Source organism: Lactuca saligna, chromosome 6, assembly GCF_052625555.1.
Source record: "Lactuca saligna cultivar CGN05327 chromosome 6, ASM5262555v1, whole genome shotgun sequence".
Taxonomy (NCBI): Eukaryota; Viridiplantae; Streptophyta; class Magnoliopsida; order Asterales; family Asteraceae; genus Lactuca; species Lactuca saligna.
In genome coordinates, this window is record NC_136422.1 from 161,129,300 (window position 1) to 161,145,170 (window position 15,871).

The window sequence follows — 15,871 nt, forward strand, 5'->3', positions numbered from 1 at the left end:
TCTGGAGGGCCAAAAGCCAAATAATAAATAAAGGCCTAATATATGGCCCAATTTTCCAAATTGGGCACAAACCCAACATATCTTATCCATATACATGTTCTTATATGGCCCAAAAAGAACCCAAACACCTAAGCCCAAAAGGAGGGTCCAACTCAAAGTCCAACAAAATTAGGGCTTTCACATAAAATGACGATTGGGGTTAAGTAAGAACACTTAACCCATTAAGGACTTAATCCATTAATTCCAATACTACATTAAGTTAAATGCAAAGGATTATTATTTAATATTCTAACTCTAATAAATAGTCTCGATGCGGGTCCCGATAATTCCAAAATTAGGGTTTCATGATATTAGCGTTTTCTAAACCCTAATTAGGCTTTCTAGCCAAAGCACATGCCACTTAGTCAAACGGTTAGGATTTTAGATCAATTAGGGTTTCATTAGGTTAACTAGGGTTTCATTAGGTCGGGCACCACCCACTACCACCTTGGGTAGTGGTGGTCAACGACGGCAGGCACCACCTCGTGGTGGTGGTTATAATTTCAGACTAAATATGTCCAAGCATCTAAACTAGAAATCCAATCTCACTATGCACACCACCACCCAACACGACGGTCGGTGGCGGCAGAAGGCGACAACTACCACCTCACGGTGGTGGTGGTGGGTTTCCTCGGATTTTCTGGCCATACAACACCTAAAAACAACCTCAATTGAAATAAATACACACATAACACCATTTCACATACACGCAACCACCTCTCTCGGTGGATGATGGTGGTAGAAGGAAGAAAAATTGGCGGCAGCCACCATGATTGGCTGCTATGGTGGTTCGCCTCATCTCGGGCCGACATAACAGCTCCTCCACACATTTCACGGGTTCCAACAACAACATAAGCGTGCACACGACACATAACCACCATTCTCAGCCACCGACAAGTTTGTTGACGACATCGGAAACACAGAAACGACGACCAAAAGCCACCAACGACAACATACGACATGCACGACATTAAACCATAGAAAAGAACGAAGGTGGGTGACGACTATACTTACCGAGAGCTTCCCTCTCGGTCACGACCTGCACAACGGCAAACATATCTTGCTTCACCAGTCTCGGCGGTTCTCCGGTTGCACACAACGTCTCCGGCAAAAAGGTTATGGTGGTGGCGTCCGAGGTCAAGGCTGTAGATGGTAGGGCGGCGATCGGTTACAACAAGGTGGCAGCGGTTGAGGGCACTCCAATTTGGCGGCTGCAATAGTAATGTTAGGTTTAGGGTTACATGTAACCAAAAATGGGAGGGAAGGAGTGACGGGTTTAAGTCCCGTGTTCCTTCCAAACTTTAGTCCCTTTTCCAAGTTCAACCCCTCCCTTCAAGATCTTTTTCATTTACCCTTTAGCCCTTGCCTCTAAAAATTCTTTCATATTAAGTCCAATATTTTACCAAACACCCCCTGACTTTTGAAAATCTTTACAAAATAAATCTCAGAATTACACTTTAACCCTCGAAAATCCAAATTATATTATTTGGCTCCCCAAAACCAACACCCCGCTAATTATTATGGATTTTAGGGCTACTATAAAATAATATAAAATATAAATTTACATCTTGGGGTTCAAGGTGTGACATCCCCATTTTCACGGCCAGAAAAGACCGATTTTTTTATGCTTTATAAAAATCAGAGTTCTTCTTTTAATAAAAATGTTGCGGAATTTGTTCCCGGAAAAACACGATAAATACATTATTAAAACATTTTCGAAGAAACATATTTTATTCATTTTAAAACGTTTGGGATGTCATCGTTAATACAGAAACATAACCATAAACAGAACTTACATTTATTTACACTAGTGATCTACATCTCTTTAAATCTCTCAGTGTAATGTGACTTCATATCAACACCTGTGATATAAATAACTGAGTGGGTCAGGTTGGGAAACCTGGTGAGTACATAGGGTTTTCAACCCACAATAATATAATTATTATGTTTAAACAATCAAACAGTCAACCCAATTACCCATCCCCATTATCTTCTTTACTCTTAAGGATTTATCCTAAGAGTCATCTATCCTGCATTCGTTTATTCCGAAGTCCCTTACTTCCATGGTTATAGGACTGACACTAAATCCATAGCTGCCAATGTTCGTTCATAAAGCACTAATTCCATAGCTGCTATAGTCTATTCATCGTGTACTAATTCCATAGCTACCAGTATTTATCTAATAGGTACTAAGTCCATAGCTACCAATTCCTAACAGGTACTAAATCCATAGCTACCGGTGTTTGTCCAATAGGCACTAAGTCCATAGCTGCCGATGTTTATTAGGCACTAAGTCTATAGCTACCAATGTTTACTCACATCATCTTTTATCTCTCATTATTCATCTACCCATGCCATACCCAACATATTCGTATATATAAGATACGTATACAGTTTAAATCATTTAAAACATGTATAAAACATTCATACAGCATAGACAGCAAGTATTCAGATAATATGCACACATAGCACGTAGTTTATATAAAATACTTCATATCTATGTGTAAGATGAAAGGGATTATGCACTCACAACACGTAAATTATATAATAAATACTTCATATCTATGTGTAAGATGAAAGAGACCATGTACTCACTTGAAATGTGGTGACTTAGCACTCGGATAGCGCTTCGATACTCTCAATACAATTTCCTTCGATAAACCCTAGTATCAACACCACTAGGGTTTAGTCTAACGATAACCGCGACTAATTAATAGTCTAGCTATTATTATTATTATTATTATTATTATTATTATTATTATTATTATTATTATTATATAAGCGTTAAATAACACTCAATATAACTCATAATAATAGCCCAAATAATTATTTTAAAGTCCTAGTAACATTACTATATCGAAACATAAGCTATGCTAAAGATAGGGTAGGCGTAGCTCACTTACAGCGGGTTTTCTCGAAAACCGGGCTTTGCTGGAGCAGCGTTTTTGAGCCGAAAGACCCTTTTTCTCGGGACTCCAGGAGCCTCGGGGCTTCCTTCGGGTGCTAGGGGGTTTACCTAGGCTTTAGGGGGGGTTTGGGGGCTAGAGAGAGTCTAGAGAGAGAAAGAATAGTTTGGGAAGGTGTGAAGAATGAGGGAACCCGGAACCTCTATTTATAGGCTGAATTCCTGATGGAATCGCCGAGTAAGAGGACCTACTCGCCGAGTTGGGGCATGTGGCAGCCTTCTAGTGGTGCCACGTGTCCAATTCTGGTGGTGCCACGTCACCCCCTATCGCGTATCAGCCTTCAAACTTAGAAAAATCTTAACTCTTGCATACGAGCTCCGTTTTTTACATTCTTTTTTTCAACGCATATTTAAAATCAAGATCTACAACTTTCATTTAGACTCCATCAGCTAATTCTCGACCGATCTCAAATTTAACAGTAGGAGGCGTTTAGACTGGTAAATGACCGCGAAGAATTCATAACTCCTACATACGGACTCCGTTTTCATCTATATTTTTACCGTTCAGTTCCTATTAATGAGATCTTCAACTCTCATTTAGGTCGCGTAAGCCAAAAACCGCTCGAACTAAAATTCGAGTTTCGGGTCGTGCACTGCTAAGCCGAATCTTAGAAAAATCATAACTTCCTCATACGAAGTCAGATTTGGGCGTTCTTTTTTTGTATGTTCTTGTTTTAACATATAATACAACTTTAGTTTAGATTTCTAAGGATAAAAGTCGCTCCAACATAAATTTACTATTTACGCTTCCCGGTGTCGTGCCGGTTTTGCCGTAAAACTTCGACGGGTCATAACTTCTTCATTATAAATCGGATTTCGGCGTTCTTTATATGTACGGAAACCTTGAGACACATTCTACAACTTGGTTAAGATTATTTATTCTAAATAATCTTTTGTCGAAAAGTCATTTTCGATACTTATTGCCTCAAAATTAACTAGCCCGGATCTGCGGGCGTTACACAGGGTTTATTATTTAATTACTCAAACTCAAATGGAATGTTACACCATCAATGTATTTGATGAATATGGTTTTCCAATTCATCTACGTCTGTGAGTAATCAGTTCCCACTAGCAACATAATTCATAAGACCGTCTATAATGATCAAGTGTGTTCACCTACTATGTGGATAACCAGACATACCCTTAATAGTTGCCTGATCGGGACCCACCATTTCTGGTCATCCCATACGGAGCTATTGTATATCGATACCTGATAATGTCATGGAACAAAACTTTACTCTCTGTTCCTAGGTTGTGCAAATTCTAATAATGAGACTACGCAATATCAAACTTAATTGAGCTAGGTATCTTCCATGAGTCCAAGTTTATCCCTAGACTAGATTACAGTGCATGCAGCCAACTTTTAATACAAACTCTATTCTTGGGTGACACTAACTTATTTCTAGTGTATTTATATTTCTGTAGAGCATTACGTATTATTATTCTTTTATCTTGTCAGCAATGCTACCTTTAATACTAGTATATGATGTTATCTATTTAATCCTAACATAAAATAGAACCATATTTGGTTCGCACATTGCACAACACACACACACACACACACACATATATATATATATATATAAACATATAATCTAGGCAATAAGCATATAATTCACATATGACTTCCAGCAGATATTCAATACTTTAATTATACGTGTATTAAATTGTAACCCCTTGATTTCTAAGTATTTACATTTTGACCATTGGTATGAGAATTATTTGAAAATTGGTCACAAATGGCATTTAAATGAAAAATCTGGATTTGATCACGTACGTATGGCGTATGCTTGGTACGATGGGCGTATGTGGAAGAGACTCAAACCCCAATTTTTTAGAGTTTGGACCCTATTTAAACATCCTTAACTCATTGAGACCCTTTCATTCATCAGCCTACATCCTTATTTTCGTCCCAATCAAACCCTATTTTCTTAGGTGTGCATTTTGAGCTTGAAAGTCTGTTTTGTGGTGTCCTTGAAGGAAGGAGAAAGAGAGGAGACCATCTTACAAGAGTAAAGCACTTTGGATCCAGAAGTACCTTGCCATCAAGCTTCATTTGGAGGTATAAAGCTCTGAGCTTGATGGTTATTCCTTTGTATCTTAATAGAGGTGGAGTTTTGTGCTTATTAGTCCCATATCCTTGGTCCACTTGAGGATGAGCTACTCTAGACCAGATAAATTGTCGTTCTGGACATTTTAGGGTGTCTAGAGTGATAAAAATAGAATCTTTATTGTTCATATCCCTCCATGCATGCTCTTTGATGGTTAGAACTTTGTGTTAAGTTAGGGTTTTGGTATTGGGCCCTTAATAGCCATATAAGACCATAAAGTTGGAAACTTTATGATTAAGAACATCATTTGAGGAATAAATCTGGATTTTGGACAAAGGGGCTTAATGGATTAAGAACTTATTATAAAGGAGAGCTGATAGACACGTACGTTGGGCGTACTCAGTTGGCCCGTTTGACTTTTGTCTTTGACCAGGATTTGACCAATTTTGACCAAGGGACATTTTGGGTATTTTGAGTTGTATTTGAGTTTAGTCACTATTTGATGTATAGGTGACTGGTAGAGCTAATATTTAGATCGGTGTCCTGTTCAACTATCTTTTTCAGACTGAGAGGTGAGTTTTCCTCACTATACTTGTGGGTCAAAGGCACTAATTCCGACCGACTGGGTTATGTATCCTGGTTTAGAGGATGTTGCTATGTTGTATAGATCTGTTAGAACTGAGTCCTTGTACATAGGATATCGTTGTGCGATAACGATTTGTATATCTGCCTATTAGTTTGTTGATTGGTTATATAAGTATCTATTTACTGGATATATGTTATCAGTTATGTATATGTCGACATAGTGTGGTTGGGTTGAGGCGATACTGCTTTGTGTGGAAGCCAACGAACCTGGGAGCAAGCCAGACATAAGTTGTAGGCCTTAGAGGCAATCCATACTTATGTTGTGGGCTCGGGGGTAAGCGAGACATGAGTTGTGGGCTAGAAGGCAAGCCAAACTCATGTTGTAGACTCAAGGGTAATACAGTATGTTAGCTGTGGACCAAGTATATATGTTGTTATGTGTTTGTGTGGTGGTACTTTGGTTTGGAAACTCACTGAAATTTAGCTTACGGTTTTCAGTTTCATGTTTTCAGGTACTTCAGATGATCGGGTAAAAGGAAATGTGTGACCGTGCATATCCTTCCCGTTTTTATGATTTTGGATTTTTGGGATACTCTGATTTTGTGATTATCACTTTTGAGAACAATTTTTTTGTAAAAAAGTATGGTTTTGGTTGGATTTTAAAATAAAAATTTTACCTTGATTTTTGGGATATTACATAAATCATGTTCATGAAAAGGACTATGTACTCACTTGAGAAAGTGTTTGGTGGTTGGTGAATTGGGCAGATCTTCGCCTTACACCTTTTTCCATATGGCCTAGATGTATAAAATGCTAAGTCTTAGTCTAATTTCATACTTCATGGAACTATTATTCTAAGGTTTTAGATTCCTCAACAATCCCAACGTCTACTTCAAGATCAAAATAAGCAATAACTAGGTATGATTATATCGGAGGTAGGTCCGTTTGGTATACACAATATATTTTCTGGAAATCCCACTTTCAACGCCTCACTAAATCCAACCTAGAAATCACTCCCATGAGTATATCAATCAGTATAACGACTTGGAATTACTAATAAACCTTAATTATAGATTCATAATAACGACTATGATTATAATTAAAAGTTACACTTAAAATGAACTAAGTATAGCTTAACTTACAGAGGTTCTTGATGAAAAACGGAATCTAAGCAGGCGGAATACTGAATCGGGATCTCCTACTCAAAGGCTATTACTCAAATGAGTACTCAGGGGTGTCACAGGCTTCATCGCAAGTTAGAAACAAGAGAGAAATGGCTTAAAAGGTAAGATCGCTCGAGAGAGAAAGCATCTAGGGGTGTAGAGGTGAAAGCACATATGAAAGCTACTATTTATGGGTAAGAAAAACCTTGCACACCGCACACTCTAGGTATGCACACCGCACACTAGGACCTGGGTGGCTCTATTAGGCTTCGACCGCGTGTCACGTTGCCGTTCGTCCACCTCGCCCCTTTTAGAAGGTGACACGTGTCACACTCTTATGAATCCACATGTCGTGTTATTGTAGGGCCACTTCGATGTGTCTGTCGGAGGAAGTGACTCCAGACCATGCCACATGGCGCCCTCTCGTGGTGTCACGTTATCGGCGTGCGATTTTTCATATTTTTTAAAACGACGTAACTTCTTCATACGAGCTCCATTTTTGACATTTTTTATATCCTTGGAAAGCTCTCAACAACATCTATAACTTTTATTTAGACTCCATTGGCTAATTTTGACTTTATTTTTAAAGCTATACTTTTAACAGGCTTAGACTGTTAAAGTCCGTTATAAATTCATAACTTTCTCATATGATATTCGTTATCGGATGTGTTTATATTGACAGAACCATATGGACAAGATCTTCAACTCTCTTTTAGATTATTTTTTCCTAACAATCAACCGATCTCTACTTCGGTTTTTGAGCCATATAATGTTGCGCTGAAACTTCGAAAAATCATAACTTCCTCTTATGAAGTTAGATTTGGACGTTCTCTATATGCATGCTCTCGGTTGTTCGAATACTACGACGTTCGTTCATATCACTTAGGTTAAAAAGTAATCTATCGAAAATTCACTTTTTACGATACGCAGAGTCATGCCAGTTTAATCGCGAAACTTCGAAGAAGCATAACTTCTTCATACAAAGTCGGATTTTAGTGTTTTTTATATGTATGGAACCATTGTCGCATACAGTATAACTTTGGTTAATATTATTTATCCTAAATAATGTTCTATCAAAAAATCAATTTTAACGCTAAATATGTCTTAATTGATTAACCCGAATCTGCTGACATTACAGATAATTAAGTTATCATTTTAAATAGGAAAAATGACACATTAGCCCAATAATGTATTTTGAATTTGTTGATTCAGTCCCTTAATTTATTTTCGTGCTTTATGAATGAATAAAGTTGTCAGTGACCTGTTTTTTTGATCCTTATAATCTATCATTACCGGTTTCATATACTATGTAACATTTACTTAATTAAAAAAAGTTAAATTAAATCCACCTCAACTCTTCACCTCTTGTCCACGTCGTCCTCCCTCCCTTTCTCTCTCATACACAAAGACACACAGCTAGTTAAGATTCATTCTCATTGTTTTCACCGTATAAAAAAAAGGCACCCATAAACATCAAAAATACCACCAAATTTTAGACTTGGTTTAAAACCGACACCACACTAATACAAACCGAACCTGCATTTAAAAATCGCAAAATCAAATCATTGGATAACCGCACCCAACAATACAATTTACAGTTTGGTTTGGCTTTGAAACTGCCTCTTTTCAAACCCTACTAATTAAAGAGATTCGTAATACATTAGACTAACGTCTCATTTTCTACATTAAACAAGCTTAGTCAAACGCCTCAAGAGGTATTTTCCTTTTCAAATAAGCTTAGTCAAACTCCCTCAGGAGGTATACGCCAATCAATTATTTATGTCATTCATACGCTTCAAATTTCAAAAAATTTCGTCAACTGGAGGTTCATCAAATCAAAACATGATCCTTCATGATCATCAAAGCTCAAGGAATCGATCTCCTGAGGTAATTATACCTTTAACCACAGCCATCGCGGTATAAATCATGATTTTCATCCATAGACAACTCGTTATCTGCAATAAGATGTGTTGGATGGATTTTGGTATATTAATCTGTGATGGCTGTAGATGATATCTTCCTGTATTTACTTGTATAGTTATTCTTTCGATTTTTGTGTAACTTGAGAAGAACTGCAGAGAGGCTGGGTTGAAAAATGTCTGGGTTACTCCTGTCTCCAGTTGTTCTGGCCGAGGGTAGTCGTCCGCAAATGGCTCAATATTTCTGATAATTGTTCAGATTACAGTGCCGATTCCGATGACAGCATCCATGATTCCGTTGACACAGGTTAGTTTGATCGTAATCGTTATCACAAATTGAAAATTAGGGTTTGAAGTTTGATTGATGCGATTCCTTTTAACAGAAGCGTTTTGTTATCGGCCGAAAGAATCCAGACTCGATGATAAGAAACGAGATGATTTTCAGAGTGATTTAATTGGTAAAAGAGATACCATTTTTGCTTTTAGGACTTACATTTTAACTACGTGGATACCATTTCCTTTATGATCTTCCAATTTGTTGTCTTTGTTGCTTCTCTTTTGACATCAGGAGCTTTTCCCAGGTCAAGAAGACGAAAATCAGAGACATTCAGAACACAATATATCGACACTAAGGAACTCAGGTTTTATCTGGTTCTCCTTTTCCTCTCATATAGCTTCTGCTATCATCAGATTGTTTATCTAATCATGTTATCGACAATTTGACACCTTAAAACTTCTAATTCTGTTAGAGTATCTGTTAATACTTGGAATGTTGGAGGTGAACTTCCACCAGAAGACTTAAACATCAAAAACTGGCTTGATACTGAATACCCTGCAGATATATATGTAATTGGGTAAGTATCACTTTGACTTTTATCAATACTTTTGAGTTTTGATTGTATATGAAATCCAATGCCTTTTTTGCAGTTTTCAGGAAATCATACCTTTAAACGCTGGCAATATCTTTGGTTCTGAAGATAATTATCCAATTTTGATATGGGAAAACATCATTCGTGACACTCTTAATAAAATTCAACCTATAAAGACTGAATTCAAATCCTATAGCAACCCTTCTTCTCCATCAAGATTTAAAAAACCTCCAAATATAGAAGATGAATTTATGCTAGAAAGTGATGAAGAGTGTGAGAATGATCCAGTAGGGCAAAATTGTAATTATTGGGTTGAAAAACTAGATCTTGACTCTATAATGTACAAAAAAAGATCAAAATATGTTAGAATAATAAGCAAGCAAATGGTTGGTGTTTTTCTTACTATTTGGGTTCGTAGAAGCTTGAAGAAACACATCAAGAATGTACACGTGTCAACTGTTGGTGTTGGTGTAATGGGCTACATAGGTAACAAGGTTTGTAATTTGTATTGTTCCTTTTCTTTTCTGAATTCCTTTATAAAATTTTCAAATGATTTGTTATTATTATTATTTTTCTTTTAGGGTTCGATATCAGTTAGTATGTCTATATATGAAACGAACTTTTGTTTCGTATGCACTCACTTAACATCTGGTGAGAGAGAAGTTGATGCAATTAAGAGGAATGCTGACGTGGATGAAATACATAAAAGAACAAATTTTAATTCCATGTCAAAAGTCGCACTTCCAAGGAGCATTAAGGAACATGAGTAATTAATTACTAATTATATTATACTCGTATTTGATTACGTCAATATGATTTTTTTTTTATAAATTTTAAATTGTTGTAATTTCAGGCGAATAATTTGGTTAGGTGATCTTAATTATCGTATCAATTTACCATACGATGAAACATGTGACTTAATTTCCAAAAATGACTTGTCCAAGTTGCTAGAGAGTGATCAAGTAATTTTTTTTTTTTTTTTTTTTTTTCATTTACTTTATAAATCGATATTGTTAGGACCCATAAATAAGTTTTATTTTATTTTGTGAAAGCTTGGTTGGGAGCTAAAAAAAGGTGGTGTATTTGAGGGGTGGAAAGAGGGAAATTTGAATTTTCCACCAACTTATAAATACGAGCAAAATTCAGAGAAATATTATGGGGAGGATCCTAAAGGGGGTAGGAGGAATCCAGCATGGTATAAAATTTAGAAACTTAATAATTAATTTCTTTGAATAATATGAAAATATGTTAATTTTTTTTTTAAATGTTATTGGTTTAAATTAATGGTGTAGGTGTGATCGGATACTTTGTTATGGGAAGGGGATAAAGCAAGTGGGCTATAAAAGGGCTGAGATTAGGGTTTCTGATCATAGGCCAGTTTCTGCGTTGTATATGATAGAGGTTGAAGTTTGCTCTCTACGAAAATTACAAAGGGCTGTAATTTGGTAAATAATAGTAGTAATTTTTTTAGTAATTGTAAATAAAATGTTGTAATAGAAAGAAATGGAAGCAAGATGATATAGTACACAAATAAATGAAAGTGTGTTGTTATTTATTGTATTTAGCCCTAGATATCTTTGTCATGTGTAGGGATTGTTTGATGAAATTGTTTTTGAGTAACTTAATTTAACTCTTGTTTTGTGTATATGTTAATGGTTTTAACACATGTACATAAATCTTTGAGTTTCTCATTAAAAAAAAAAGCATAATAAAATGACTAAATAGCTAAAGAGGGGAAATATAGTTATATTCTTATACAAATTTTATGACATAAAATGCAAGACTCGTATGTATACATAAAAACTTTATGTAAGCTAACTCCAAACAATGAAACACCATCATTTTGATGTCGATCTGACATCTGCCTAATATTTGGCCTCCTTTGAAATCGGTAACATAATCAGGACAATGGAATGTGTTTACTTTATGTGAAATATTATGATGTGAAATGTTATGATAAACTAAGTTTACTTTATGTGAAATGTTATGATAAACTATGGGCGTTGAAAAGTTAACTGGTAGTTGAAAATTTTAACTGATAAAAAATAATGTTTGATAAAACTAGTCGATAAATTAACTAAAGTGATATAAAAACATATATAAAGGATTAAGTTTTTTTTATCATTAATATAGTTATAATTGATTAATCAGTTTTGTTCACCTCATGTAATTTGTTAATGTACAATTTTTTTTTAGTTTTGAACATTTGTATATGATTAATGTACATTTTAAAATGAGGGCTACCAATATTGAAAGTTGGTATTTGGAGTTATATAGAAGTGGCTTGCAGATAATAAATTCTTCAGGGGATAAAAGGAAAGAAATAGTAACGGGGAAAAAAGTAAAAAGATAAATCTTCAGGGGCTAAATCAGATAAATTCAAAAAAAAAAAAAAAAAAAAGTTGTGCATCAGCCAGAAAGTGAACCCGAGTACTATTCTACCACTAGACCACTAGTGTTTTAAGGTATCATTCTCAAAATGATGATACAAAAAGTACAATTATTTTGTGATGAAATAGATTATTATATTGTTTAACAAATTATCAATAAAAAGATCATATAAATGATTGTATAGATCAAGCTAAAAGTGATTGAATTAATTTGTCATTGCTGTCTTCTTTATAAATTAAATTATTAATAATTATATTGTATAATGATTATATAATATGTTGTGAATAATAATAATAATAATAATAATAATAATAATAATAATAATAATTATTATTATTATTATTATTATTATTATTATTATTATTATTTTGGATTTTTGTCATTGCTGTCTTCTTTATAAATTGAATTATTAATAATTATATTGTATAATGATTATATAAATTAGTGTGTAGAATATATATATTTTTTAGGATTTTGAGTGTGGTTTGTTAGAGTTTACACACACTAATACATAATTTTAAATAAAATCGTCAACATCCAAATCGTGGCATTAATTCTTGGCCATGGACTTAGAACATTGAAGTTGTCAAAGCATGTAACACGAAAAGTTGAGCTCTTTTCCTTCTCCATAAAAATGGAATCTTCTTCAAAAATCTGACTTTTTCTTACTTTTGGGATCATTCTATTGGGCATGTAACGCAACAAAACTTTTTTGTCAAAGGGTCTACTACTAAGTACTAAGCTATTAGTATAATGGTAAAATAGTAAAATTTGTTAACATGAAGAAGTTTTAATATTAGTTAAAAGAGGTTGACTTGAATCACACAAGCTATTAGTCGCCATTTAATGACTATAACTGAACACTTCATAATGCACGTCATACTTTATTATGATTATTATGTGGTTTAGTTTGGTATAACTAATTGATCGAATGTTAGTTTGTTGAAAGTTTTGTGACATCTATTATATATATTCTTGACTATCTAATTGGAACATTGGTGTGTAAGAAGCATCTTTACACGAGGAGAGTCTCAACCCCCTTTTTCTTTCATGAGAATATTTCTAGCTAGTTATCAATAACTATTGTGTTTCTTTCAATTTTTTACATTTGATTTCAGGGATAGACGCATTATTTCATAGTAGGGGTGTCATGAAAAATTCAAGGGGTTGTACGATAAAAGAAAAAAAAAATCGAAAATTTTCAGAAAATTTTACACTGTGTCCGAAAAAGTATTTGATTTGGAGTTTTAACCACTTATTTATATTCTTTCATTTGGTATAATTGAAGATGTTTAGACTATTTGGCATAGATATTGTCATAACCATGAAACCATCAAAATCATTTTTACAACCATGAAACCTAGGATATGAGTAAATTGTATCAACCAACATAAAATTTTCAACATGAGTCAATACAATGTAACTACATTTTCTTGAGATGTTACACAACCATCTTTCGTTGGTATCTTCTTTCCTAAATTTTTACAATTCTCTTTGATACGCTCTATATTGTTGCTAATACACATATAACTTATATAACTAGAAATGAAATTGATTCATGTAACCAAAATAGCAACACCATTTTCATTCTCTTTCTTGGACCGCTCATGAATAGCAACATTTATTTAATATGTTATTCAAAAAAATCTCATTTTACCCTTTAGGAGTTCAAGCTTCCTCAACTAATAATGCCTAAACCTTTGACCCTACAAAAAATATAGAAAATGGAGATTAGAACCAATGTTAATGACGACTTCCTTACGTAGAAAAATAGTTAAGGGAGAAGATATTACTTTTTGAGAAGATTTATGGATTGATAATATTCCTTTAAGTACCCAGTTTTCTATTCTTTATGGCCTCAAAAATAATAAATCTTGGTTACTAAAAGATCGTTGGTTAGATAATCAATGGAGATGGGATTGGCGTATGAACATTCAACATGGTATTGAAAATGATCAACTAAATGTGTTAATATATTTGGTTTGTGATGTCAAACGGGGTTGATCTTGGATTGAGATCTTAGCTATGATGAAAATTTTAATGTTAAAGATACGAGAAAACAAATTAAACAAATTATGTTGCCGGATAATGAAAGGGAGACTTCTTGGAACAAATTCATTCATAGAAAAATCAACATATTTTTTGGCATTTATCGTTAGATATATTATCGATTCGAAATAACTTGGCATATAGAGGCATCAACATTTTTAATACTTTTTGACCTTTGTGTAACTTGCATCCGAAACCAGTGTTGCATGTTTTTACGGATTGTCAGATTGCTTTGAAGATTTGGACGAATTTGGCTCATTGGTTACATATGGATATTCCATGAGAATGAGAAATTATAAATTTAATTAAGTAGGTAAATCTATTGCAAGTTTCTTAAATAAGAATCATATCATTGATGAGACACTTCGGTCTACATGTTGGGTGATACGGAAATATATAAATGAGGTCATGTTTACAAATTCTATGCGTAAAGTAGATTATATATCTTATTCAATTGTTGGTTTGTCGTTTTTTAGATTAAATAGATTTGTAAGAACTTTACATCATGAATTTCTTGGCTTCAAAGCTTATTGAACTTTGTGTAGTTTCCTAGCTGTGTGCTAGTTTTGGTTTTATATCATTAAGTTGTTAAAAAAACCAATGCTAGAAAATAATATGATTAATAATATAAAAAGTAAAAAGTAAAAGAACTTAAAGTCAAATTCAAAAAAGAATTCAAAAATACGAAAGAAGAAAGGAACCAATCACCATTCTTAGATCAACTTCATCCGATTCTGATTTATAGGGAACCATCATTTTGTAACGATCTATATAAATCATGGTTGTATGAATTTGATCGGATCAGATTCATGCAATTGTGATATGTAGGGATCCATCATTTTGTAAGCATCTATAAATTATGGTTGCATGAATTTGATCAAAAAGATATCATAGAATTCATTGATTTTTTCACAATTTTTAGTTATCTTTTGAACCTTCATAACATTTCTTATAATCCCCCAAATTATGATTTGCAAGTGTTTATTCTACGTCATTGATAAGCAAATTTACTTTATCATCACACAATTGATTCTTTTTAGAATGATGGATTTTATTAGAAAAAATGACTAAAAAGAAACCAGCAAAACACAAACATCAAATAACAACACACATAGGGTTTTGAAGTCAACCTATTCAGTTAATAGTTTTCTTTTATCTAACATTACACCATAAAAAAATTGCATGACAAACTTATCAAATCACAGTTAATTTATTATGAACATCAATTAACAAGACTAAATCATTATCCCATGATTCAAAACATATAACATGATTCAAAACATATAAACGATCATTTTATAGGTCGTTTCCTTATACACTTTTTATAACATGGTTTCATGAATGAGTAATACTATCGATTTGATTGATTTGTCTTATACATATAGTAATTAACTTTTAATAATAATACATATATAAGGTATATTTTAAATTTTTTTTAAATATGAGGTTCAAATATTAATTATTTAAATCAATCTTTTTAATTAATTAATATTAACATGATATGATTTATCTTTATCTTTTAATTAACAATTAATTAAATTAGTTAAATCATTTGGGGATTAAATAATTATTTACTAGTAATCAATTAATAAAAAAATTCAAATTTAATCTTAATCCAAAACCCCATAATTTTCGAAATAGGGCTTGGGTTTATCAAATTTTAATTATTCAATTTTAAGTCTTTTAAAATAACAATTAAGGAAACTACATAAACTGTAAAAGGGCTCTCTAAATTTCGAAAAAAGAAAAGGCTAAGGAGGTTAGGGTTTCAAGAACCCTAGCAAATTTCGAAAACCTAAGGGTGGAGACTAGGGTTTCAAGAACCCTATGAATTTTCAAA

The 15,871-nt window shown here is 33.6% G+C and overlaps 1 protein-coding gene across 1 annotated transcript; it reads left to right on the top strand.

Annotated features, from left to right (window-relative positions):
* The first annotated feature begins 8,489 nt into the window (after positions 1 to 8,489).
* On the top strand, positions 8,490 to 11,146 carry LOC145001824 (type I inositol polyphosphate 5-phosphatase 1-like). The gene is made up of 10 exons (XM_078961169.1): positions 8,490 to 8,690; positions 8,882 to 9,029; positions 9,106 to 9,180; positions 9,291 to 9,363; positions 9,472 to 9,576; positions 9,650 to 10,085; positions 10,173 to 10,357; positions 10,445 to 10,553; positions 10,644 to 10,786; positions 10,884 to 11,146. The coding sequence occupies exons 1-10, from the start codon at positions 8,583 to 8,585 to the stop codon at positions 11,038 to 11,040; spliced, it is 1,539 nt and encodes a 512-aa protein (XP_078817295.1). The 5' UTR covers positions 8,490 to 8,582; the 3' UTR covers positions 11,041 to 11,146.
* The last annotated feature ends 4,725 nt before the right edge of the window (positions 11,147 to 15,871 follow it).

Excerpts from the sequence above, each read along its gene's own strand:
- LOC145001824 (XM_078961169.1), top strand. The coding sequence starts at position 8,583 with ATGTCATTCATACGCTTCAAATTTCAAAAAATTTCGTCAACTGGAGGT. Across the intron at positions 9,364-9,471 it reads ATCGACACTAAGGAACTCAG|AGTATCTGTTAATACTTGGA; the intron begins GTTTTATCTGGT and ends TAATTCTGTTAG. Across the intron at positions 10,554-10,643 it reads AGTTGCTAGAGAGTGATCAA|CTTGGTTGGGAGCTAAAAAA; the intron begins GTAATTTTTTTT and ends ATTTTGTGAAAG.